General features: G+C 52.1%; 10 protein-coding genes across 10 annotated transcripts; 5 read left to right on the forward strand and 5 right to left on the reverse strand.

Annotated features, from left to right (window-relative positions):
* Positions 1 to 263: 263 nt before the first annotated feature.
* AYO20_10850 (hypothetical protein) lies at positions 264 to 1758 on the forward strand (the record flags this gene model as incomplete). Its single annotated transcript, XM_022649106.1, has 3 exons — positions 264 to 1282; positions 1350 to 1542; positions 1633 to 1758. The coding sequence occupies 3 exons, from the start codon at positions 264 to 266 to the stop codon at positions 1756 to 1758; spliced, it is 1338 nt and encodes a 445-aa protein (XP_022494889.1).
* A 437-nt stretch (positions 1759 to 2195) lies between these two features.
* On the reverse strand, positions 2196 to 4608 carry AYO20_10851 (hypothetical protein; the record flags this gene model as incomplete). The annotated part of the gene is made up of 2 exons (XM_022649107.1): positions 2196 to 3542; positions 3601 to 4608. The coding sequence occupies 2 exons, from the start codon at positions 4606 to 4608 to the stop codon at positions 2196 to 2198; spliced, it is 2355 nt and encodes a 784-aa protein (XP_022494890.1).
* Positions 4609 to 4891: 283 nt separating this feature from the next.
* Positions 4892 to 5854, forward strand: AYO20_10852 (hypothetical protein; the record flags this gene model as incomplete). Its single annotated transcript, XM_022649108.1, has 1 exon — positions 4892 to 5854. One exon carries the CDS (start codon positions 4892 to 4894, stop codon positions 5852 to 5854), a length of 963 nt encoding a protein of 320 aa, XP_022494891.1.
* Positions 5855 to 6850: 996 nt separating this feature from the next.
* On the reverse strand, positions 6851 to 8863 carry AYO20_10853 (hypothetical protein; the record flags this gene model as incomplete). Its single annotated transcript, XM_022649109.1, has 1 exon — positions 6851 to 8863. One exon carries the CDS (start codon positions 8861 to 8863, stop codon positions 6851 to 6853), a length of 2013 nt encoding a protein of 670 aa, XP_022494892.1.
* A 425-nt stretch (positions 8864 to 9288) lies between these two features.
* Positions 9289 to 11478, forward strand: AYO20_10854 (hypothetical protein; the record flags this gene model as incomplete). The annotated part of the gene is made up of 1 exon (XM_022649110.1): positions 9289 to 11478. The coding sequence occupies one exon, from the start codon at positions 9289 to 9291 to the stop codon at positions 11476 to 11478; it is 2190 nt and encodes a 729-aa protein (XP_022494893.1).
* An 831-nt stretch (positions 11479 to 12309) lies between these two features.
* On the reverse strand, positions 12310 to 13737 carry AYO20_10855 (hypothetical protein; the record flags this gene model as incomplete). Its single annotated transcript, XM_022649111.1, has 1 exon — positions 12310 to 13737. The coding sequence occupies one exon, from the start codon at positions 13735 to 13737 to the stop codon at positions 12310 to 12312; it is 1428 nt and encodes a 475-aa protein (XP_022494894.1).
* Positions 13738 to 14841: 1104 nt separating this feature from the next.
* AYO20_10856 (1,2-dihydroxy-3-keto-5-methylthiopentene dioxygenase) lies at positions 14842 to 15499 on the forward strand (the record flags this gene model as incomplete). The annotated part of the gene is made up of 3 exons (XM_022649112.1): positions 14842 to 14871; positions 14931 to 15302; positions 15371 to 15499. 3 exons carry the CDS (start codon positions 14842 to 14844, stop codon positions 15497 to 15499), a joined length of 531 nt encoding a protein of 176 aa, XP_022494895.1.
* Positions 15500 to 17121: 1622 nt separating this feature from the next.
* On the forward strand, positions 17122 to 19249 carry AYO20_10857 (hypothetical protein; the record flags this gene model as incomplete). The annotated part of the gene is made up of 4 exons (XM_022649113.1): positions 17122 to 17232; positions 17364 to 17720; positions 17840 to 18429; positions 18517 to 19249. The coding sequence occupies 4 exons, from the start codon at positions 17122 to 17124 to the stop codon at positions 19247 to 19249; spliced, it is 1791 nt and encodes a 596-aa protein (XP_022494896.1).
* Positions 19250 to 19400: 151 nt separating this feature from the next.
* On the reverse strand, positions 19401 to 20771 carry AYO20_10858 (hypothetical protein; the record flags this gene model as incomplete). Its single annotated transcript, XM_022649114.1, has 1 exon — positions 19401 to 20771. One exon carries the CDS (start codon positions 20769 to 20771, stop codon positions 19401 to 19403), a length of 1371 nt encoding a protein of 456 aa, XP_022494897.1.
* Positions 20772 to 21446: 675 nt separating this feature from the next.
* Positions 21447 to 23162, reverse strand: AYO20_10859 (hypothetical protein; the record flags this gene model as incomplete). The annotated part of the gene is made up of 3 exons (XM_022649115.1): positions 21447 to 22027; positions 22083 to 22511; positions 22571 to 23162. 3 exons carry the CDS (start codon positions 23160 to 23162, stop codon positions 21447 to 21449), a joined length of 1602 nt encoding a protein of 533 aa, XP_022494898.1.
* Between the last annotated feature and the right edge of the window lie 1133 nt (positions 23163 to 24295).

The raw sequence follows: 24295 nt of genomic DNA on the forward strand, positions 1-24295 counted from the left end.
CCCGCCCCCAGACCAATAAACTCCCCCAGCATCCGGGGGAGTGATAGAGCCGAGTATCTCGTTGAAGCAAAGCAGTATTCAATGTCCAGCGATATGACTTTAAATACCTGCATTCTGCATTGGAGAGAGGCAAGAATGGGCACCCAGAAAGCGGTCTATCGATATCCAGTACGGTACGAAGAAGAAAAAGGAGAAGAGACTGTCGAGAGAGTGCGGCAACGAGTTATTATACCAAGGATTTCTTCTTCTTCTTCTTCTCAACAATGTCATCCTCACAATACCCCGTCCGGAATGTGGGCATCTACCACAATTTGCCGCAGTTCGACCCCCAGTTGACTGGACTTACGGCTTTGATCACAGGGGCCAATGGCATTTCTGGCTTCAACACCCTGCGTGCGCTTCTGCAGTCGCCTCAGCGATGGTCGAGGATTTACACCCTGTCTAGACGCCCCATACCGCCAGAGATGATGAAACTGCTCCCCGCGGACGCCCATGGTCGAATCCACCACATTAGTTGTGATCTACTCCAGTCGGATCCAGGCGAGATTGCGACTCTTTTGAACTCGGGCCTGGAGCATGCGGATGTACGATACATCTTCTATTATGCCTATCTGCAGCCAAAGCCCGAGGACGGGAACGTCATGTGGTCGAACCACCAGCAGCTGGTAGACGTCAATGTCGCCATGCTGTCCAATTTCCTCCAGGCTTTGGGCCACACCAGCATCAAACCCAAACGGTTCCTCCTCCAGAACGGGGCAAAATACTATGGCAGTCACCTCGGACGAGCTCGAACTCCCAACGTCGAATCTGACCCTCCGCCTCGACATCTCGAGCCCAATTTCTATTACCCCCAGGAAGACCTCCTCTTCGAGTACTGCGCCTCGAACAACGTCGAGTGGAACATCATCCGGCCACCGTTCATTATCGGAACGTCGTCGACGACGCAAATGAACGGGCTGTACGCATTTGCCGTCTTCGCCGCTGTCGCTGCTCAGCGTGGAACTGCCCTCGCCTTCTCAGGCACCTGGGAGCTGTGGCAACAGTACTGTGCACACCACGGGAGCGCCCTTCTGACAGGCTACCTCAGCGAGTGGGCCATTCTCGAGGACAAATGTCGCAATGAAGCATTCAACAGCCAGGACACCAGCCCCATCTCGTGGGACCGCATCTTCCACGAGCTTGTGAGATGGTTTGGAGTCCAGAAGGGAGTGCAGCCGCCCAGCGAAGACGATTCTGGCTGGCAAGAGTTCAAGGTCGGGGGCGGCAAAGATACACCCATGGGGTAAGTCTTCGTACTTGTCTACTCAATTGGTTGTTACTGACTGAAAGTAATAATAATAATAATCTAGATACGGTCCACCTCAATCGACCAAGATTGCGTTTTCCATCTTGGAGTGGGCAAAGGATCCCGAGAACCACAAGGCGTGGAAAGAGATCATGCAGAGGGAAAACTTGAAGTTCGATCCATTTTTGGACGTTGAGGCCAATTTCTTGATCGCCGACGTCATGTTTGTCGTCTTTGGGCCCCTTTCCATGAATAAGGTGGGTGATCACGGTGATATGAGATATATATCAGCAGTGCTGCCCGCCCCCCAAAAGCTCTGATGGTTGACTGACTACTCTCAAAAATAGGCACGCCGACTGGGATGGACAGGGTTTGTAGATACCATGGAGAGTACGTTCGAGATGTATCAGGAGATGAACGCGCTCGGAATGCTGCCAAAGATGCAGGTGCAGAAACCACGGCCACTTGTTTGAAGTGCCGTATTCCACTTTGCCCAAGGCTCTCCAAGGAGATGATTGGAATTAGAAATACAACTACCGAGTAGATTCCACAATCACAGGTAGACCGACTAGGGTTCAGCTCGATCCAAAAGAGTTGTGAATAGTAATCTACTGTACATTCTCCTCCCATATCAAGTTACATTCTGACTATTCAGGGAATCCGAGTCGATCCAGGCCGGTCAGCTATAACTTGATGTCCTCGCTCGTTTTGCATCCACGAAATCTGTGAACCGGTGACTGTGAACTTTAGGTGAAGTCGTGCTCAGGATTGCACACCTACCAGCTCAGAATGGCCAAGTTATAGCTTAGGTCAAGTGGTGGCGGGATGCTCATGCCTGTAAACGGAGAGACTTTGGAGAGGTCAAGATTCGCCGCCCAAGGACTTTAGTATTCTGATCGACTCGCAAGGTCTAATGGATCCCAGCTTTGTCAAGCGCCTGCTCGAACAGGTCCTTGCATCGAACTCGGCTGCCCAGTCGTGCACAAAGCAGGAAGGCTCCGCTCAGCTTCCGATGGAGACTGTATGTCTCTTCTGGCGGAGGTGCCAACCTTTCTCTCAACATGACAGGGATCAGGGCCCGAACCCGGTCAGTAATGGTTTGATCCTTGAAGTCATAGACGTCCGGACTGAAATCCATAAAAGGTTCGGCCAGAGTCATGACTGAATCGATATGGGCGTTCAACATGGCTTTTGATTCATAACCAGTGAGGTAGCCCAGCTGGATGGAGAAATCTCTGCACGCGTCCCTGTCTTTTCTCGACGCCGCGATGAGGGTCTTGATGTAGAGTTGAATGAACTTCTCAGGAAATTCTCTTGACGCACCAAAGTCAAGTAATTCCAGCCTGTCTGTTTCCGAGTTGTAGAGGAAATTGGTCCAGTTGGGATCGGTCTGCATGTATCTGAACTCGGTGATCTCACGCAGACAGAGTCGTAGAATCTGTGATCCAATCCAGTCCTTCTGCTCTTGCGTAAAGTTTCGGACTCGGGTGACTGGGATCCCTCCCATTCTCTCCATGGTCAGGACTCGTTTGCCTGATGCCTCGTCAATGATCTCAGGGACGGTGAAGATGTCCTGTTCATCTGCTAAGAGCTCTCGAAATCTCTTTGCGCATTCAGCCTCGCGGACGTAGTCGCACTCCCAGGCCAACTCGGTACGGGCATTGGCAATAGTTTTCTCCAGGTACAATCCTTTGGGCAACAGACGAGAGGCAGTAAGTAGCAAAGACAAGTTGTTGAGATCAGAGGAAATCGACTCCGCCACGCCGGGATATTGCACCTTGACCGCAACTCTCCTGCCGTCTTTCAATATCGCCCCGTGAACCTGGCCAATGGAGGCGGCGGCCATAGGCTTCTCCTCGAACTGCTCAAAAAACCGATCACGCCAATTGGGACCCAAATCAGCGGCAATGACTGCGTCTCTCTGTGAGGCAGGCATGTAATCCGCACTGTCTTGGACGCGTTGCAGCACATCATGAATGGGCTTTGGGAGCAATTTGGAATCTTGGAAGCTCATCATTTGACCTAACTTGAGGGCGGCACCTCGCATTTTGGACAACTTCGCGACAAGACGTTCCATGTTTGCAGCACTCAACATCACCGAGCTATTGGGACCCCCTGAGCGACTGATACCCTCGCTGACAGCTCCAAAAGCCATCGACGCTGCGAGTCCTCCGAATTCAAATATTCGGCCCATCCTGGATGCTGGCACCTTTGATTCACGCATCTCATACGGTCGTGGAGGCTGAGGTTGTTGCGACTAGGTTATCTGTCAGTTGATCAGTCAAAATCGACCAGTGATAGGCACGCTCAATTACATTGATCTTCTGGGCGTCTTTAGCAAGCTCGGCCCCAAGTTTCTCAAGGCTTTCTGCATCCTTGTCGGAGGCCTTCTGCTGCGTAACACACTTGCTATGGAATCGTCTCGCTGAGACTCCCCCTGGCGCGTATCGTGCCTTTTGCCCGTAAGTCCTCGCATTCCTGGGGTTGCGAAATAGCCTAGATAGCTGTTCCTCCGTAGGCTCGTCTTCATCGCCTGCCTCATGCTTAGAGCCAGAGTAGTAGACGTCCGCATTGAGACCAGGTTCGATGTGTGAATCGCCCTCCTGTACGTCATTTTCGATCTTGGGAACGCGAACCCGCGGCAGGGCAGATAGTACTGGCTTAACGCTTCCTGGTGGCTGGTAGAAGACATCCTGCTCTTGTCCCACTCCAAATTCCCGAGTATTTTCTTCTGGCGAAGGGGGTTCGGCTGAATTCGCGGGAATCTGGTCTTCGGATTGTCTTTGAGCTTCTCTCGCCTCATCCGGAGACAGATCCCCGACAGACCTCGTACCAGGGAGATTCGGTCTCGTAGACGAACGGAACTTGAGGTCTTGAGTATGTCCAGACTCGAGTGGATGCTGCGGTGTCTCTCCCGTAGGGACTTGATTGAAAGTTATTCCATCGCCTTCCTCTGCTCCAATGGAGCTGTCATGTGGTGGTATTGTCCCATCTGGCAGTGGTGTTCTCCTCGCCTGGGCCTGCTCAATGTTCAAGCTTTTGCGAGAGTTTGCCTGGGTTTGAGATCCTTTGTCTGATCTCGTGTAGAAGAGGTCTTGGTCGATACCCTCGCTGGGTGATTTTGAAAGGGGTTGGGAAGAGGAGCCGAATCGTGACACCGATGTAGCTAGGATTGGGAGGCCTTTGGTCCTTACAGCCTTGATGACGGAGGAGGATTGGCCATAGAGCCGGGCTTGAGCAAGTCGAATATCGACATGTTTCGCTGCGATATTCCGCGAAGCACTAAGCAAGGCAAGAGCATCAAGTATATGCCTGCCGGACATGGTGATAAAGAAAGGAAAGGAGGGTCAAAGACCCTTTCTGATGGCTGTCGAACACATGTAGATGCAGTCGACGTTCTTGATGGTTGTTTGTATGAAGCGCAGCTGGTTGGAGAAAATGGTCGGAGCTTGTGACGTGTGGACCATCAAATCACAGCTGGTCTCCATAGCTCAAACGCATACCCTACATACTCTGCTCATCCCCGTCATAACTAACCTTTACTTCCGTGACTATTGTCATCCAAGGTACAGCCTAAAAAGTAAAATCTTTCTGGCTGATGATGCTATGAAAGTGGACGACGCGGAGGCTCTCCGCGCCCGAGTCCTGGAGCTCGAGGTCCAACTGCAAACCACTAAAGCCCTCCTTCGACGCATTGAAAGGTCGAGCTCAACATCGGCTTCAGATCCTCGTGGGGATGGAGGAAGCCTGCTGTTTCCTGTGCCCGTCACTCTTCCGGTAGGGACCTCGATGCACAACCTCATGCTTCTTTCCGACTCAGCCCTTCCTCTCGGATCATTCGCCTACTCCAGCGGTCTGGAATCCTTCCTGGCTCATATCAAACAAGAAATCCCTGCGCCTGGGCAGACAAATCTCTCCCTTTTCCACAAATTTCTCAAGCTGTCCGTCCAGTCAATGGCTTACACAAACATTCCGTACGTGCTTGCTGCATTTCGTGATCCATTGGCGCTCATGGACCTCGATAACGATCTTGATGCGAGCACGGCCTGTAACGTCGCAAGGAGAGCAAGCGTCGCTCAAGGCCGTGCACTGTTGAGTGTTTGGGAGAAAGCCTTTGCTCCCACTGCAAAGGTCCGGCATGAAGAGGAAGGGGACGAACTTGAGGGTATCACTGCCCTTGAAGTTTTTGCTCGAGACTTGAAACTTTCAGCTCTATCTCCTGGCGGACTGTCCAGTAATGACCCTCACCAAATTGCCGCTGTGAACGGACATCTTGCCCCTGTTTGGGGAGTCATCTGTCATACCTTAGGCCTCAACCTAGAAGAGACATGCTATCTGTTCCTTCTCAACCACTCCAAAGCAATCATTAGCGCTGGTGTTCGGGCGTCCGTCATGGGACCTTATATGGCACAAAACATACTGGCATCCAAAGAATTGCAAGAGCTATTGAGTGGCTGTTTGGAAAAAGTCTGGCTGATGAGGCCGGAGGAGGCGGGACAGGTAGTCCCATCTATGGATCTCTGGGTGGGAAGACACGAGTTGCTTTATAGCAGGATTTTCAATTCATGAATGACGGTCAGCCACTGCGTGAAGGGATTTTGGACCCATATTCTTCACTGGCCTGACGAGCTTTGAGACGTGTGCGCGGTGCGGCAGCGACGCGTCTCTCTCTCGTGCTTTTCAGTGAAGGCGATGCCCCTTTATGAGTTGTCAGGTAACAGAACCAGATTTCTTTCATCAGCCGTTCACCTCAGATGGTATCGCCTTTGACACAGGATCAGCAAACTTATCCCCGGCGCGATCACACAATCAACCCATCACAGACTCCAGGACCACGGTGCATCTGAAACGAGTGAGCGACCTGGGCGAGAATGGTGCGGAACAAGGCGACACCCACGATCTTCACGGTGATTCTACTCCTCTTCTTCGCCGCGTCAACCCAGGCGGTAAAGGGATATCAACAGCCGAACACCCTCATCACCGTTACCCAGCCGCTGCCGACCATCACCACCACCACCGTGCGTGGTTCTAGCAACAACGAGCCCTCTAGATGCAACTGCGAACTCGTGAGACGTACCACGAATGTCACGCCGCCGAATTGTGTGGATTACTGTGTGTGGAGATGGGCCTGGTATTGAGCAGCCAGATTGAGGTGTGAGCGGAAGCTGGACTCAGAAAGAGCAAATGTTGGTGGACGGCAGAACAACATCTCATTGCCGGCCTTGAGGGCCAGTTCAAACGAAGGCACGCGGACTCTGTTGGCTGGTTAGGAGACCCAAATCGAACCCTTTTCTGGTGCTGCAGCAAAGGGACAAGGTGTGATGATGGTGGTTGAACGGGACTCCTGCAGGGAGCAATCATCTGAAGGCCTCAGCAAGACATCACCACTACGAGAAGAAAGGACTCATGGATAGTGGAGCTGTATACCAAAATCGCCAACACGGAACATCAATGGCATTGTGTCTACCAGAGCAAACGGCATCTGATGCTCAAGCTGTGCAACTGACAATCACAGTCCACAAAGACGATAGACGATAAAGGCGGGTGAGGCTGTCAAGCCAGCCATCACTGATCGACCTCGTCAATCGGGCCAATTCTCTCCTCCACCCCCTCAACCGGCCTCCTCCCCTTCTTGGATTGCCGTCCACGGCCAGTTCCAGCTGATTCTTTCGTCTGACGCCGCGGTTTCTTTCTGGGATTCACCGCTGCCTGGACGACCTTCTCTGCCAAAGCTGAGATACGATCTATCTGACCCGTGCTCGGTGCTTCTGGCGAAGCCAAATATGCCCCTGCATCTGCCTGTCGTTCTTGGACTGCTAGCCCGCTCTCGTCGAGGTCCGCGTCGTCCCTCTCTGTAGATGGTAACGGCACGTCCGCGCCTGCGAGATGGTCAACAAATCCCTGGTCTGCTCTTCTCTTCTCATCCTCCTCCCTCAATTTTCGCTCTTGTTCCTCCAGCTCCTTCATTATATCCTCTGGATTCTCAAGCTCCATATTGGTCATTGCCACGTAGTCCTCTATACTCACGGTTTCCTTAGCCGCAACGCACTGTTCGACTCGCTGTGGATCCGCGCGAAGCTCAATCAAGTATTTCTTTTTGATGACACGCCGATCAACGTCGTCCGGAAAAAGAGCTGCAACCATGGTAAAATCCGTGCCGAACATCCGCAATCCTTTGTAGAAGAGGCTGGTCTGATCTTCGTCCCAGCGGCTCCCGCGCCCTCGACCTGCATGCTTCCCCAATGTCCCTGAATTGACATATTTGTAGATCCGGTCATCCTCGAGCGCAATATTTGCATCTTGAATCACCGCCTCTTCAACACCGGCGCCGAACGCGACTTCTCGAGACTCCGCGGCCACCACAATTTGTCCATTAACAATGATCTGCTTGGGAACGGCTGCTACCTCGGGGCCATTGTGCTCTTCCTCGTTTGCAGACGCGTTAACGCCCCCACGAGCAGCTTCCCGTCGCTTCTCAATCTCCTCTTTGCGTCGCTTTTTGATCTCCGGCCAGTTCTCCTGCATTCGCTTCTCTGTTTCCGATTTCTTGCCTATCTTGTTGTCCTTGATGAGATCTGCCATCGAGACCTCCTGCGGGTCTATTTCTAGCTCTTCTGCATTCTCTGGTGTAGCTAGGCGAGGTCGGCGCCGACCTGTCTCGTCTGGGCTACCACGGATGGCATCTTCAACGACTCTTTGGGCTAGCTCCTGTACTCTCCTCGATCTTGACTTTTTCTTTGGGCGTCTCGCCCGTGGTTGTGCAGCATCCTCAGCAGCACTCTCTTCTGTTTCTGCTGCTTGCGACACTGAACGAGGCGCTGAGCGCGGTTGTTGCGACCTTGCTCTGTTTTCAATTGAATTTGCAAGCTCTGACACAGCAGCTGCTTGGGTTGTCGCGTCTTGTAACAACGCGTCCGATGTACGCGATTCACTCCGCCTAGCTCGCGGGCTGGTCCTGAGTATCGGTGGTGTGGCATCGCGTGGGGGAGGGGTTTGTGATTCTGACTCTCTTGAATCCTCGACCGTATGAGTGGTCTTCTGCCGCTTCCTCGAAGCATCCGGTCTCTCCGTCTCTTGGGCTGAGTCTTCCGTTGCTGGGGAAGTTAGCTCCCGTGTAGTTCTTCGTGTCTGCTGGATTGAGGGGATCGAAACCGAAATCGAGGGAATGGCACTTTGTTGGGGTTGACTCTCGCTTACGCTGGCGGAACGAGTGATTTCGAGTTCATGACTTGTGTGCCTAGGAACAACTACTTCGACGGATGCTGAAGGATCTCTCTCGATCGGTGTTTCTTCGTTTTGGGGTGGTACAATGAGGGGCTCTCCTGCTGTTTCTATCGAACTTGCGATGGAAGGTATTTCGATGGTCTCCTGAATTATCTCCGTTCGTGGCTCCGGCTCCCGTTCGTGACTCTCAACTGCTTCGTCAACAAGTTCAACAGCAGGACTCACAGTCTGACTCTCTGGCGCCAGGGATGGCAGAGCAGCATGTCTGAGGGTATTTCTTTGGACATTCTTTCTTGGGCCCTTCGGAACGATCTTCTGCCCCGGTTTTCGCACGACTGAACTGAAGGTTGACATAATGAGCGTGATGTTCTTTATGCCCGCCGGGGCGTACTAAGTTCCCACACGCGCTCAGATGCCTTCCTCTTTGTTTGCTCCAGGTTTGAGGGCGCAACTCCCCACCACGACTCCGGTGGCATGGGTGGCAGGTTTGATCGGCAAACATGCCAAGATCCGAGGGCCGCTAACCGGCTTTGTCTACAGTGTCCGCAGCGACTCGACATCTTCATTCTTCTTTTCGTCCTCGCCTTTGCGCAATCTCTCTGTCAACAACTCAACAACTTCATCGGCAACCCCTTATAGCGGCGTCATTCGCCGTTCCTGCCAACGCGGGCCTTCCCCAAGGATATTCACTGCCTAAAAGCAGCGGCCCTGGTGCAGCAGGACTGATGACGGCCATCGAATCACTCCCCCTTTCCCTCTCTCAACAGAGTCTAGTCAAGATGGAAGAGCGTAAAAGACCCTCCCCTTATGATTCTGTAGAATCCGCTCCGCCGCTGAAGAAGCAAGCCACTTCTGCAAATGGCGCATCGAAATCTCACAAGGATGATGACATGCCCTGGAAGGACGATCTGGAAGTAAGCCTATCCTCCGCTCTCCCCCTTCGACATTCCGAAATGCAGACTAATGTGGATTCTGTTGAACAGAGATTCCAGAAAGATGCGATATGGCGGCAGATGCAGGAATATAAGAGAGAGAAAAATACCCTGGAGGCTCAATTGAAAGAGATGCGAAAAAAGGCCCGATATCATGACGACCATCTCCGGGTCATTGATGCTTGGTTCCAACAAGTTGTCGATGAGGTCAAAGTCATCGCCAAGGTGGATGACGATGTCGATATGGACTCAGGGTCCTTGCCCTCGGCGCTACTTTTTTCAGATCAAGAACAATTTGAAGTACACCTTCGCAATCGCTCAAGGCAGATACAAGATGTGATATCAAGATTGTTCGGTTCCACAAAGCCGGCATCTCCTGATGTAACAGACTTGCAATCACAGGTCGCAAAATTGTTGGCTGCCGAAAAAAGTCATCTGATCGAATTACAGCGTCTGCAGTCAGAGAAAGATGATCTTGATCACCAACTAGAAAACGCCTCTCTCAGATATATGACGGCCGAACGCAAGATTGACAGGGCAAAAAGTGTAACGGTCGCCAAATTGGAGAAACAGGCTTTATTAGGCGCAATTAAGCCCGCAACAGAGGATGGTGGCCCAGTTAAGAGAGAAGAAAGCACGCTCAATGGGACAACAGACAATTCTGAAGAGCTGGCGGAGCTGGAAAAGGAGTTGAACAAGACTGTAGCAGCCTCGGAAAAGCAAAAAGAGCAGCTGGACAGGTTGGAGGAAGAAAATGCAAAGCTGACCGCACAGCTGACGGAGCTCCAAACGAAATCGGCGACTCTGACGGATGATGACTATGCCAAAACCGAGTTATTCAAGCAACTGAAATCGCAACTTGAGGATACCATCAAGAAATTCAATAATCTGGAAGCCACCAACACCGACCTCAAGGAAGAAGCCACGAAGTTGCGATCGGAAAGGACAACATACCAACTTCAGTTAGAAAACGAGCAACGAGTGGCTATAGCAGAAAAGGAATCTCTTTTGGCGGCGTCAGAGACCAATCTAGCAAGGATCCGGCACAGCAGGGATGAGTTACTGGCAGACCAAGCCGTTAAGCAAGCTTCTTTGGATCAGAACCAAGAGGCTGTGAAAAAGATTACTGAACTGGCTTCAGCACAAGAAGACCGTATTCGGGCACTGGAGTCCGAAAATGAGCGGCTAACAACTCAAACAAGCGAGATGGCGGTGGAGAGCGCAGAGCTGGATGCTTTGAATGTGGAAGATTTGCGGGCCAGGTACCACGAACTCGACAGGAAGTATAATCTCCTCAATGGTGAGCTCGTGTCCATGTCAACAGCATTCCAAAAGGCTTCAAAGATCGCGAGTCAAAAAGTCTCGGAGTTTGCTGCCATGGAGGAGAAAGTCTTGAAGCTATCAATGGACAAGACCAAAGCGGACCAGAAATTCTTTGCCGCAATGAAAAGCAAGGAAACCCAGGCCGGTGAGATCAGGACGTTGCGACTGCAAAACGCCAAATCGGCAGAAGCAATCGCAGCGCTGAAAGAAGCTGAAGCCGCCACGCGAGCATTGTTAGCAACGGCAGACAAGCAACTTTCCGAACTGAAGGATGCCCTGGCCCACAAGATCAACGAACATCGAACCATCCAACAACAGAACATCACCCAAGGACTCGAAATCTCCAGATTAAACACCCAAATAACTGAGCTCAAAACCCAAGCCACTGCAAAAGACGCCAAACTCGCCGCCGCAACCAGCGCTTGTCGTGCTGCCGAAGTTGAAGTGGAAGATCTCAAGTCCTCGCTCAAAGACACGCGCCGAAACCTTGAGACATGGAAATCCAAATCAGGACAGTCCGAGCAATACGAGATATTGAGGCAGTTTGCATATTGTAACATCTGCAAGCGGAATCTGAAAAACACCGTCATCAAGACGTGCGGGCATACATTCTGCAACGACTGTGTTGCTGAACGGCTGACGTTGAGGGCGAGGAAGTGCCCAAATTGCGGGAAGGCATTTGGCGCGAACGATCATATGCGAATCACACTTTGATCCATCCATCTGTCGCTTGATGAGATTGAGAAGGTTTTTTTTTTTCTGTTCAAAGACAACTGTATCATATCGACATCCAGATCCAAGACAAGGTCCATTGAAAACGACCTTTGGCTTGAGACCTTCGGCATCCGAGCGTACTCAACACGGATTGAGATTAGACTTAAGTGGGCGAGCATGCCCACGATGTAAGTGTACGAATATTGCATCTCACGACATCGAACTTGCCCCGGACGATTGGCCAACAACGGGTGCATGGTTTTAACCAACGGGCCGAATGCACGCCCGGGACTGTTTGTTGGAAATTCTGTTGCGGAGCTGATCAGGTTTGGTAGCTGCTCTTTCCGCCGATTGCAGATCCAGAGACTCCTCCTAGGGGAGAACGAGAAGGCGATGACAGAAGTATGATATGGGTGGAAAAGGCCCGTCTCTTATCCTTTCATCGACGGATCCCTTCTGGTCATGTCTGGCGATATACCGCTTCTACCCCTGATTGAACTCGAGCGCTCTCGGTTCGCTGGGACCTATATTGTTCTGCGGGGGTGGAGCCGTTTGTGCAAGGCGACCGATTGAGATATAGCTGGCTTCGACACGATGGCTGAGGGAATGGATAGCAGACCAGCAGATACAGCTCATTTCTGGGCGGCGGACGGTTCTCAGAGCTGACCTGAAGTTGTCAGGTAGTGTCGAATCAAGAAGAAAAGACTCCCTTTGAACCCATAAGAAGATCCCGCACAGTGGACAAGATCAACTTTGTCGCTCTGGTCCTTGTACTCGTCATCGTCTGTAAGCGTTCGATCCTTATTTATCCAGCCTGGTCTGTGTCTCTTTTCAATCATCCAGATCCATCTCACCCTCCCGCTTTACATGCACCTGTCCTCCCTCTCCTTTACCTCTTCGGCCTTCGCCCTCTCCCATCTCTTTATCTTGGTCGCCGGACTTTCTGGGGATATTGACTTCGTTTCCATGTCCTTGTTCATCGTGGTCGGCGCGTTCGTCAACATCAACACCACCGTCGCCAATGCCATCACCATCACCATCGCCATCGCCATCGCCCTCGCCCTCGCCCTCTCCCTCTTCCCCTTCTCCATCACCATCTCCATCGCCTTCACCGTCCTCTTTCTCCTCGAACCCTTCAAGCGGAGGGAAATTTAAATGTTTCCAGTCCTCGATCTCTTCGATGATGCTCTTCAGCCGGTCGCGGATGCTGTCCACCGCGAAGCTTCCCAGCAACAATCTCAGTGGCGGGTAGCGGCAGTGGCCGAGCTGCCAGACCAGTTCGGCGGCCTTGACGACCGAGGTGGGTTGGTTGGCCCCCATCCACTGCAGAGTCCGTTGGGCATGGGCGGCGGGGGAGTCTTTGGTCGCGTACGGCGATGATGGGCGTGCGACTTTGAAGTGGCCGAAGAGGGCTAGTTTGTTCTGCTTTTGATTATTTTGTTGTTGCTGCTGTTGTTGCGTTTGCTGGGGGATTTGTCCGTTGGTGGTGGTGGTAGTCGTCGTGGTCGTGTTCGATAGATCCGGCTGTGAGGGTGGGAAAATGTCATTGTCGTCCCGGCGCATGTGGGCCGGCTCAACGAGGGTGAGTTTAATGTTGAAGGGATCAACCTCGTACAACATACTTTCGATCAGGCCCTCTACGGCATACTTGGTCGCACAATATGGTCCCAAGCCAGGGACTCCGAGCGCGCCGCTCGTCGAGCTGAATATCAAATATCTCCCGTCCTGGCGTTCGCGGAAATAGGGCAGCGAAAGTTGGATGATATTCAACGTGCCCATAAAATTAGTTTCGAACTGATTCCGAATTTCATACTCATCCTGGTCTTCACAGGCCCCAATCACGCCATACCCAGAGCAGTTTGCGATGACATCCACTCTGCCAAACGTTTTCATGGTCTGCTCGATGACCGAGGACACGCTGGAACGTATTCGTACGTCACATAACAAGCCCAGGTACCGACCGGGTATGTCATGCCATTGCTTCATGCTCGCTAGGTCATCGTGGAAGGATTGGCCGACAGCAGCGACGATGTCGTTGTGGGCAAGGGCAGCCTTGGTCACGGAGCGGCCCATATGTCCTGTTGCGCCGAAAATGAGCCATACTTTCTGTTGTGGAGGATTTGCTGGAGAGGGTGGATCTGTTGTGTATGGTAGAGAGAGTTTGCCGGCGCCTGTTGTCGAAGGATGGGGAGATCGACGAGCCGTGCTGGGTGATGCCGAGTGAGTATCATTAGAGTTGGTGCGTTTGAGGTCATCCATCTTGCTGGATGAAAAAAGATGATATTGGGCTGTGGTGGGTCTCTGAAAAGATTCGTACTACACCGTCGAGGGCATACCAACACAAACCACTGCGGAAGGCCTGAATCGGATCGATACCAAAATCACATAGTACCCCGGACCCGACCGCAAAACCCATTCGAGCAAGACATTTGGAAGACACAGACGTAGCCAATGTAGTTCAGACCAGTCGCTGACAGTTCACGCACACGCAGCTCGACACCTTTGCCTCCACAGCCGACCTCCTGCGGCGATACTGTTTCGAGCACGGAGGAAGCTGATGCAGAGGTCTAGCCTGCAGATTTCTCAGAGGTATTTGAGCGGGACTGGGAGTAGGTAAGCATATGTCTCGATCACAGTGGTCAGAAAGATCAGTTGTCGAAGCCTGATAGGAACGAAGCGGGAGAATAATGTGGGACCGTGGGAGTCGTCGAAGGTGCTTACCGGGTACCTCTGGTAGCTGCGCATCAGAAGGATTCGAGTGGCATTCCTTCAGTCGATATCAAGACCCCAGTCTTTGACGCCAACAGCTCAATCGTATCTATCGAGACTAGCCATGGCTCGATTCCTCCCAGGGTCGATATAATGTCCAGATCCAGACGGAGCGCCAATGTGATAGAGGCAGGGAAAATGGTTTGATCGTAATGTTTCGCTTGAAGTGGTATTTGAGTTGAGATGTCAGCAGCAGTGGCGGTGGATACAGAGCAAAATATGCGATGGATTGTACAAAAGTAGTAGAAGTGAGAAATGCCGTCTGCGAGCCTATGAAGTCGGGCTTAATGGTGGTGACGGCGATCCCTTCTTTTACAGTTTCGCAAATCCCCACCAAAGTCATGGGGCACCACCGACGCCGCCCATGGCGCAAGAGGCTCGCGTTGCCCAATCTGACCAAAGACAAAAAGATTCTTCTCAACGTGCAATTGCCATCAGGATTGTAGGATTTGGCTGCAGAAAATATTTAAATCCCGAGGTTCCTCCTCTCCATCCGCCGTTGAATCATTGCTACCCCTCCTCAACATAGCCATATCGTCCTAATTGCTGTGCAATCTCAGCACTCATCTCGAACCCTCGTTACTCACAGCCACCATGAAGGCATATTGGTTCGATAATAAAGAAGTGCGTCAACTTCCCCGCGCGAATTCGGTCTTTTCCCCAATGCTAACTGCTCTCACCAGGGCGACCAGCGCCTCGCGCATGATTCGGGCCGCACAGTTGATCCCTCTTACCTCGCCCAAATCGGCGTCCTGTACCACCACTGCCCTGAGCTCTCCTCGGTTGACGCTATTGCAAAAGAAAGACACTATAAAAACCGCGATGAGATCACCGTGTCTCCGCAAGCCATGGGCGATGTCTATGAAGACAAGGTGAAAATGTTCTTTGACGAGCATTTGCATGAAGACGAGGAGATTCGCTATATTCGGGACGGCGCAGGTTATTTCGATGTTAGGTCAAAGGATGACGACTGGGTCAGAATTCGACTCGAGAAGGATGATCTCATTATTCTGCCTGCGGGTATCTACCACCGGTTCACCACTGATGAGGCAAATGTGAGTAGACTGGAACATCCTATAAGATTGTGGTTTGATGTGGACAGCGACACTGACGGGAGTTATAGTACATCAAAGCAATGCGGTTGTTCCAGGACGAGCCCAAATGGAAACCATTAAACCGCGGCGCGGACACGGATCTCAACGAGCACCGTAAGAACTACCTGCACACCAGAGATGGCATTTCTGTGGCATAATGGTTGGTTGAAGGGAGGGAGGCGTGACCTCTGAATCATCGAGTTCTAGGTACCAAACCGTTGCCACGATATAATAGCATGAGTTCTAAAAATTGATGAAAACGACTTTGCATGAACACATTCTTTTTTTCTTCGACAAGAATCGGCGACTAGTCTGGGATGCATACACCCATTTCCACACTGGGTTTTGCAGTATCGCAGACACTGGTATAATGTTGTATTGCAGATATCCATCTTAGTAACGAGCGAAATTTTGCAGATCTCGCGGTTCTGTGCCGCAGTATACCTATCATTAACCGTAAGGGGGCAAATGTCCAGCAGTATTCTAGTGGTCGGGCGAAGCAGCATTCTTGCAAGGCTGACGTTGGATCCCGGGCCGGACACCATTGGTAACACGCCCGGAAAGACTGGATAAATAGTAACATCGATGCCGGTTGGGTAGTTTGACAAAAATAAGGCTTTGGCTTCCTGGGCCGTCTCTCGCTTATAGTAGCACGCGGAAGAATGTCACCCAGTGTCTCTGCACAACTGCTCATTCTGGGAACCAAATTTGAACCGAGAAATTCGATGGTCGGCAGATGGTGTCGCAGCGCTTAGTAACAGGGTGAATCGTCAGAAGGTAAATTATTAGGTGGTAGCGGCCAAAGCTGGGGATGGGGGGATTAATGTCTCGAGGATGTAGATGGGTTAAGAAGGGCGATTAGGAGGAAATAATAACAAGTGAGGGATAAGTTCGTGGGCGCACGCAGGGTTGGATGCACGAGGGCGCAGGAGTCATTCTCCCTCCGTTTCAACCGACCAGCCCTACAATTCGATCGTAATATCTCTAGTTACTCCATACAAGTGCCTGATCAGAAAATGGAGTGCTTGAGTCGATCAGACCATTTTCCTGCTTCAGTTACACCTGGACGTTTCGCGTTCTGGAGGCCAATAATGAGGGGCCAGTGCCTAAGCAAGTGTCTCGTCTGCCGTGCAAGCCCTGTTAGTCGCGAACTTGTGCTTAGGCATGCTTGCATGCACTTGCATGGGTGCCACCACTGCCTACTAGCCGATCGCTGTTAGTTCTGCTTGCATTACTCGTGCACGCTGGTCACCCGGCGCCTATACCTGTAGTTTTCGTCTGCGCGCAGACCAAACGCACACACTCACACATGCAGCCTCAGCTCTTGTATCAGAAAAGCCAAACCAGTCAACTTGGTAACATCAAGCCCACTTACGGTACCTGTTTCCGCCCCTCCTCTCCAGATTCCCAGGCCCGCAGAAACCTTCAGTCAGTTCCTTAAAGGCTCCGTTCTTCCAGACTGGCGGACTTTCTTTCCAGCCTACTGCTGACACATCGTCCATCTATCACTTCACCGTTTTGAGATTCTTATTGAATCCTTCTAGAATTCCTGACGATATTCTTACACATCCACTGAAACACCTCAACAGCGTCAGCTTTGTTTGCGCCACCGACAGAGACGAGGTACTTGACTGTCTTCGTACCTTTTGATCCTGGTCTCGCTGCGACCCCGCGTTTTGGATGCTCCGAACCACTACACACAATACGCGGCTTACTCGACGGGCGACCGCAAAGTGACAGTTGTCAGTGAGAAGCGTTAGATGAGCAAGACCACTGCAAAATGGCGTGTAACGCCTCCACGAGTCAGTTTATGTTTGTCGAGTACTCGAAGCCCGTCGAACCGGTCAAGGGCCAGAAGAAGCGCCGTGGCGGTCCCAGTGAAGTCCGCGCGGTAAGCAACCATCTCACTCAGAAATCCGAAGCTGTCCACTACTCGGTAGATTGTGAAAGAAGGCGTCTTTCCACTCAACTGCTGCGCGGGAATCGGCTCTTGACGGTGGCCTTGCTGACGATCAAGTTTAGCACATCACCAAGAATTACCACCGAGCGCTGAGAGTCAAGCGCCTCGAGGCGCTCAAAAAGGGACCAGACAGCAGTCCAGTCGAGAAATCAAAATTAGAGCCTCGCGAAAGTCCTGCGCGGGATACGACGGAAGGAGATGAACAGCATTGGGAGAAGGGCGATGGAGGTGAACCATCGTCGCGCGAACCGTCATGTCCTTCCTCGACTCCTCCCGGGGAGGATGACTACAAGGATATCGCTCGCCAGCTAAACAGCGCTCACCATCTTCAATCTGCCCTCGGCGAGGGTCGAGTCGATCCCTTCGACGCCTTCCCAGTTCAGGGCGTGCCCCTCTTCATTCATCAAGTTCTCGACCACGTATGTACTATCCTCTCCAGCCAGAACCCCCGAGCTCCGACTTGCTATCTAAGGATGGCGACTCCCATCTGAATCGAATCGATTACTGACAGAGTTGTCTTGACGTTCCCTCATAACAGGCCTTGTCCTACTCCTGGCCCAACACCGTTCCGGTCAAACGTTCTCTTTCCAATATGCACCCCGTCAAGGCCGCCTGGTTGAAGTGCGGTATGGAACATCCTGTAGCATTCCACGCCTTTGTCTACGCAGCGTCGTTTCACGTCCTATGCGCATACAACGGGCGGGAGATCAGCGACTCGGCCCCGCTCCTCCGGCTGTCGCACAAGGTCGAAACGATCAAGCTCGTAAACGAGCACTTGCGATCGCTCAGCCTTTCTTCCTCATCCTCGGCCTCCTCCAAACGAAAGGGACGAGACCACAACAACGCACCGAGAGAAAACAGAAACGCGAACGAAGCTGTTGCGACGACGACGGTCCCCACTGATGCGCTGGTCATGGCTGTGACCATCATGAGCATTCACAACGCCAGGGACGACACCGTCTACCCAAAAGTCCACCCGGTGTCGCCTATGGCCAAAGTCAACAATCTCCACGTCTACGGCGCCATGATCAATGATGAAAAGCATATCCAGGGCATATTGCTCCTGGTCAGTCAGAAAGGAGGATTGGAAGGCCTGGAGTTGTACGGGTTGGCCGATACAATGCAATTGTAAGTTCAGACTGACTTCTTTGTCTACCATATACCTCGATCCCGGACGCAAAAAGGGGACTGGTGATTCTGACATGTCAATCACAGGTGTGATTTGTATTTTGCTTCAAAATACGTGTGCAGCCCGAACTTCCCGTGGCGTCTGCCCACCAAGTCACTCGTCTCGACCGGAAAACATTTACTCGACCCCGTGGCGATTGACTTGGATTCCAAACTCGGCGCAGGTTTCCGGTATCTACGTCAAAGTCCGGCCGGCCGACAACTGCTCGACATATTGGACACGTACTCTGAGGTTACCGTGGCCCTAGACCACCATGTACGCGGCGGTTCCACTGCCCCGGAACTCGCGGAGCTCACAGAAGTTCGCAACTGGGCGCAGCATCGACTACTATCTCAGATGCCGTGTTCGTTGGATTTTTCGAACCCCGAACTGTGTGTTCATCATGCCGTGCGACTAGGGGTATTGGTCTTCAGCGAAATGGTCATCTTTCCCCTACCTCCTCCGCAAAAAGTGAAACCCAGGCTTGCTCTTATGCTGCAACAAACTCTCGATGCCTGTGACATTCTTGGCTGTTGGGACCTGCACGGCCAGGTCTTGCTGTGGTGTCTCACGCTGGGAGCAATCGCATCAAATTTCACGCCCCATCGACCCTGGTATATCGAGCAGCTGTTGCAGCAGATTCTACTCTTACAGATCCAAGACTCGTCTATTCTGGAAGTGATATGCTCCAGATTCTTGTGGTGGAAGCCGATTTGCAGTGAGCCACTCCAATGGCTCTGGGATGAAATGTTCCCGCCGAGCTCAATAGAAGCTACTTGAGGGGATTACATGCTGAAGTGATTACCTGCCATGATTGGGACTTGCGCCGCGTCGCGTCAAGTTCTCAAGCGAAGAACAATCGGGTTGACTTCTTGACCGTGACAAGGCACGAACCCGACGGTGCCCAAGAACGGCGCTGCCCGACTCTTTCTCACGAAGCCGGAAGAGCCCCAGGCATGACGCGAAGAGGCTGAGGAGTTCGAGTATCATCTTCCTGTTCGATGACTTGACTGTCGGCACGATTATGACCAGTACGCCATCTAAGGCCCTCGAAGATTCTCTCCGTCTCTTCTTGAGAGGGAAAGTGGTCATCCGGCTTCGCTTCTTTGCGAGGGTCAACGAATGAAAAGGATCGACGGTCGTCCTGGGTAGGGGGTCGTTCGTCATCTTGGCCTTCCCTCACCCTGGTCTTGCCCAACCGTGGCCACAAGCCGGGTAAAGGAACCACCTGCACTCTTGGCTCCACGACCCTCTCCTCAAACCAGGCTTGTGCTCTGGCCTCCACCAGCTGAGCAATCTTGGGTATATCCTGCAAGCGAGTGCGGGATCCAATCAGGCTTCGAACGGAGATATCGAGCCGATAGTCGGGAAGGAATGAAAAGGCGAGATTGGTTTTGGGCTTGCCCGAGGAAGCGTGTTTGTTCCCTCCGGGAGGGTCGTCCTCTGTAGCAGGGACAAAACTTATGGAGAGAGTGCCGGAAAATCTCACAACCGAGACAGAGAGGGCAACTGGCAGAACCGCAGACAGGGGCTTCGGGTAGTTGAGAATGAGAGCTGTTTCGATAGCCAGAGTGAGATTGTCATCGGACAGGTCGACATCCATCAGAGCTTGCAGCCTGCCACCAGTGGCGCTTGACAGATCGTCGTCGACGGCGATGACACGGACATTGCTGAAAATGGGAAATTCCTCGCCCATGGAGATCTCGGTAATCTTGATGTTGTCTATGTAGGACGGTCTCTTTTCCGGATCGTTAATGGCCGCCTCTAAGCTTGTCAGAATGGCCGAAGAGCTGCCCGACCCATCCCGTAGATTGTACACCGTCTGGCGATACTGCGCGATCGTCTGCGCCAGCAGCACGTTGAACCAGTCCAGGCTCTCGGGCTGGTGCGTCGAGTGATGATGATTATGGTGTTGTTGGTGCTTGCCGTGCCCCGCGTGCCCGGACGCCGGACCCCGACTGGGCATCTGGTAGTACGTCTTCCTCAGGATCGACGCGATGTCCGAGGCGTTTGTCGGCACGGGGCGCAGGATGTTGGTCGCGCTGGCCTTTGTCCGCAGGGACTGGGGCGCGGGGGATTTGGACGACGCGAGGCCGTGGAGGGACGTGGTCCGCACGTGTTTCGGGGAGGTTGGTTGTTGTTGTGTTCGACGAGAGGTCCGCGAGGATGATGAAGAAGAGGAGGACGAGTGAGGCGGCGGAGAGGGCGCTTCGCCAAAGATGAAGAATTTTATAAAACACCCGATAAACAGCACCACGGAGAGCTGGCCCAGGAGGAAGCCCTGGGTGAAGGTCAAGGACATGGTGGGCGGGGCTACGCTTCGTGCAAGTGAGGGTGCAGGAGATGGTGATCGTGATGGTGATCAAGAAGAGGAGAGGAAGGGTGATATGACTTAGGTATCCATCACTGCGGAACGGGATCTCTGCTATATCCCCAGCCTTGGTCGTGGACTTGGACCATCGTGCGCGCCGTTGCCGTTGCTGTTGGCGTAGGATGGGCAATGTATGTAAACCATCTTTTTGTGAGAGCTGCTTTTCTTCAAAGGTGAGGTCAAGCGCATGTGCGGAGCGGTGGTGCGGAGAATATCTGATTGCGCCTCGCGAGATGTGATTCGCCGCATGTAACTTACGGTTGACCACAGGGACATCGTGTACATCACAGATCACAGGCCCGAATCTATAGAGAGACCGAGCTATCTACACAGGCATGTAGGAGCTACTTTCTGTTGTTGATGATATGACGTCTGCGTAGGTGCTTGTCACTGCGAGTAAGGTGGGACTCTTGTGCCTGGATACCCAGTATCGCCTTGTTTGCCTTTATTTCTATCTAATTCGAATTACTGATATCCTCAACTGCCTTCTGCACATTCCAGCGTCAACGAGGAATGAGGAATTGAGAGTCTAGAAGGTGTCTATCTATGTGGACGCAAAAATAGTAACAGATACATAAAGCGAGGCTGCACGAAGGCTGCACAACATCACTCCGAGGTACTACCTTTCGTCTTCCCGTTGACTTTATAGTAGTCTCTCAACAAAAACACAATGCTGACGCACAGTCCAAGCCCAGCACACCCGATTCCAAGATACCATGCGCCACGGTACCCGAGTAGAAGGTCATGTGGCGTACGTCCACCGTGATTGACATGCACTTCCACGGTCCCCGCGAAGCCCAGTCCCAGCGAGATGCTGTAGTTGACGATTGTTGTGACGAGACTGGCCGCAATGCCTTGGTGTTCTTTACGCACTGCGTTGGAGAGAATGATTGTCGCCGCAGGAAAAGACATGTCCATGCCCCAGGGAATGACCACCAGTCCGACAAAAGTCTGCGCCCAGTATGTTTGGTGAACAGGGGTGGTGGCAACCAGGATGTGCCCAACTGTAAACCATGTGAGCGCAATCGTCATGACCATTGCTGGCCGAAGTTTAGACAAGAGGAACCCGGTAACGACAGAAGCAATGGCACCAGAGACGGCAACGGGACTCATATACGCCACCGCCAGCAGCGGTGATGCGCCTCGTAAGATTTCCAGAAAATTGACCAGATAGAAAAACCAGATTCCTAGATTCCCACTTGTCAGTATGTAGAGATGCATGCTCTGGGGACTAGTCCGTACCAAATGATGCCCAGCCACAGACGATACAAGAAAGCACAAATCCAACATCTGCCGTAAGTGCGTCAAAAGGCACAAGCGGCGTTTTCGAGACTCGAAGCTCAATATAGAAAAACAAGGGCACCAGCAGGATTCCGATGAGCATTGTCACGTAGACGTATGCCTTCTGCCAACCCACAATCGGTGCTTGGTTCCATGCGAAATTGAACAGCACTAGAGCCGTGATGCCCACCACGGCGCCAGGCAGATCAAGGAGCTTGATTTTATACCAGAGAGAAAACCCGGCAAATTGGTTCCTTGGCTGCGCATCGGGGACGACAAAGTAAGACACCACTGCAAGCATAGCGAGAGCAATGGCGAAAGAGAAGAATGCCCAGGGCCACCATGTCAAAGCGAAAACTCCTGCGAAAGCACAGCCGATGAGCGAGCCACCTAAGCATGGTGAGTTAGTACCACGAACAAAGTCGATCGATCGAAAGGTGCTAACTAACCGGGGGCACAGGCACCAAACAGTGCAAAGACCATGTCTTTCCGAGGACTACCAGGCGCATAACTTGCACCAAGTAGAGCCACCGCATTCGGTAGGAGGATAGCAGGTCCAATCCCCTGGAATACCCGAGCGAAAATGAACAATACATGATTTGAGTAGATAGCTACCCCTGCGATCATTGACCAGACCGAGAACCAGGCATACCCGATGATCAGCATTCGTTTGTAACCAAACATATCTCCCAATCTGCCGCTAACGAGGATGAATGTCCCAACGGTCAAGCTGTATCCAGCAATCAGCCATGCCAATTCGCTGGGGTCGGTGAGATTGAAACTTCGTGCTATATCTCGGATGATAATGAGTGCTTGGCCGAGGCCGGCTTGCGTGGTGATCTGTGCTGTACATATGATGCCCACGAAGAGAATCTCACGCGGTAGAGAAAGCGACTCCGCAATGTGTCTGCTGCTTTGGCGTGATATACCGTCACCGATAGTGATCTCTTTTCCAAGAGGGTCCTGTAAAGTCTCTGCATCTCGTGCTTCCAGATCAAGCGACGAACGCTGGAGGGTATATTGCGAAACTTCGGCAGTCATCCTCCCAGTACATGCAAGCTCCGAACAAGAAAAGGTACTGGTCGTCCTCCAAATGTTTCATGATTCTGCACAGCAGATTCGTCATTTATATGTGAGGATGAGATAGCCGTGGGGCTCATTTCCGAGACATCATGGCGGCGCATCGTATCCTCTGTCGGGGATAATGATCGTGCTCTCGATTCAGGGTCTGAGAACTCGGCCTGTACAAATAGTTTTACCTCTGAGAACTGTGGAGATGCCTCCGGGCATGCATCCAGGCAGAAGATAGGTCAGACCAAGTGATGGAGGTTTCTTGCTCCAGCATTCAGCCCAGAACCTCTGTCAGACCCTTCGGTTCCATTGGCAAGGCGGCCCAGCAACGAGATTGTGGAGCGAGGATCTCACACACCAGCCTCGCATGGAGATACTATCAATTGCATCCGAGTGGAACTGGAGTCTCGATAAGGAAATATCCTTGCATCTTGCGGAGGTTCGGGGCGTCACGAGCCTCCGGTATCTGGGGGCCTGGACAGGAATGGGATTATTCAGCGAACGGTCATGTTCCGCAATCTTGGTGACAACGACCCCTTTCTATTGTTCAGATACAAGTTTGCGCCTGTCTGCTCAATTCATTGGGGATTTGAGACTCTCAACATGACCCTGTAACAACCTCGTTATATCTAGCAGAGTTTCTGTCCTTGAGAGGCTCCGAAGCATATGCACTAGGACAGTGGGAATCCTACATACCTAGAGTATTTTGTTCACCTGTCCAGTGATTGCTCCTGTCCAACCTTTGACACATTCTAGTCTTATTGGATCAAACTCCTCCGCCTCTTGATGGTTCCTGCAACCCTTTTGGTCCCCCTTCGTAAATTTTGGGCGCTAACTGACGTTGATATCTGGGATGCGTACCGATACGACGCACAGTGACTGAGCCACCTACTTTGATGTCCATTCATGCTGGTGATAGTGTTCCAGATTTAGCCTGCTTGTGTAAATTTTTCTTTCTTTGGCTATCAATAATGTCTTGATCCACATCCAGTACGACTACGGCCGTATAGGACGGTCATCACGGCCTTCCGTCACGGCCTTGTGGGTAGCTGAAGGGCGCATAGGAGGAACATCCATCTCGAAAGGCAGGGCATTATCTGCAA

This window comes from Fonsecaea nubica (genome assembly GCF_001646965.1).
Source record: "Fonsecaea nubica strain CBS 269.64 chromosome Unknown Scaff124, whole genome shotgun sequence".
NCBI classification, from domain to species: Eukaryota; Fungi; Ascomycota; class Eurotiomycetes; order Chaetothyriales; family Herpotrichiellaceae; genus Fonsecaea; species Fonsecaea nubica.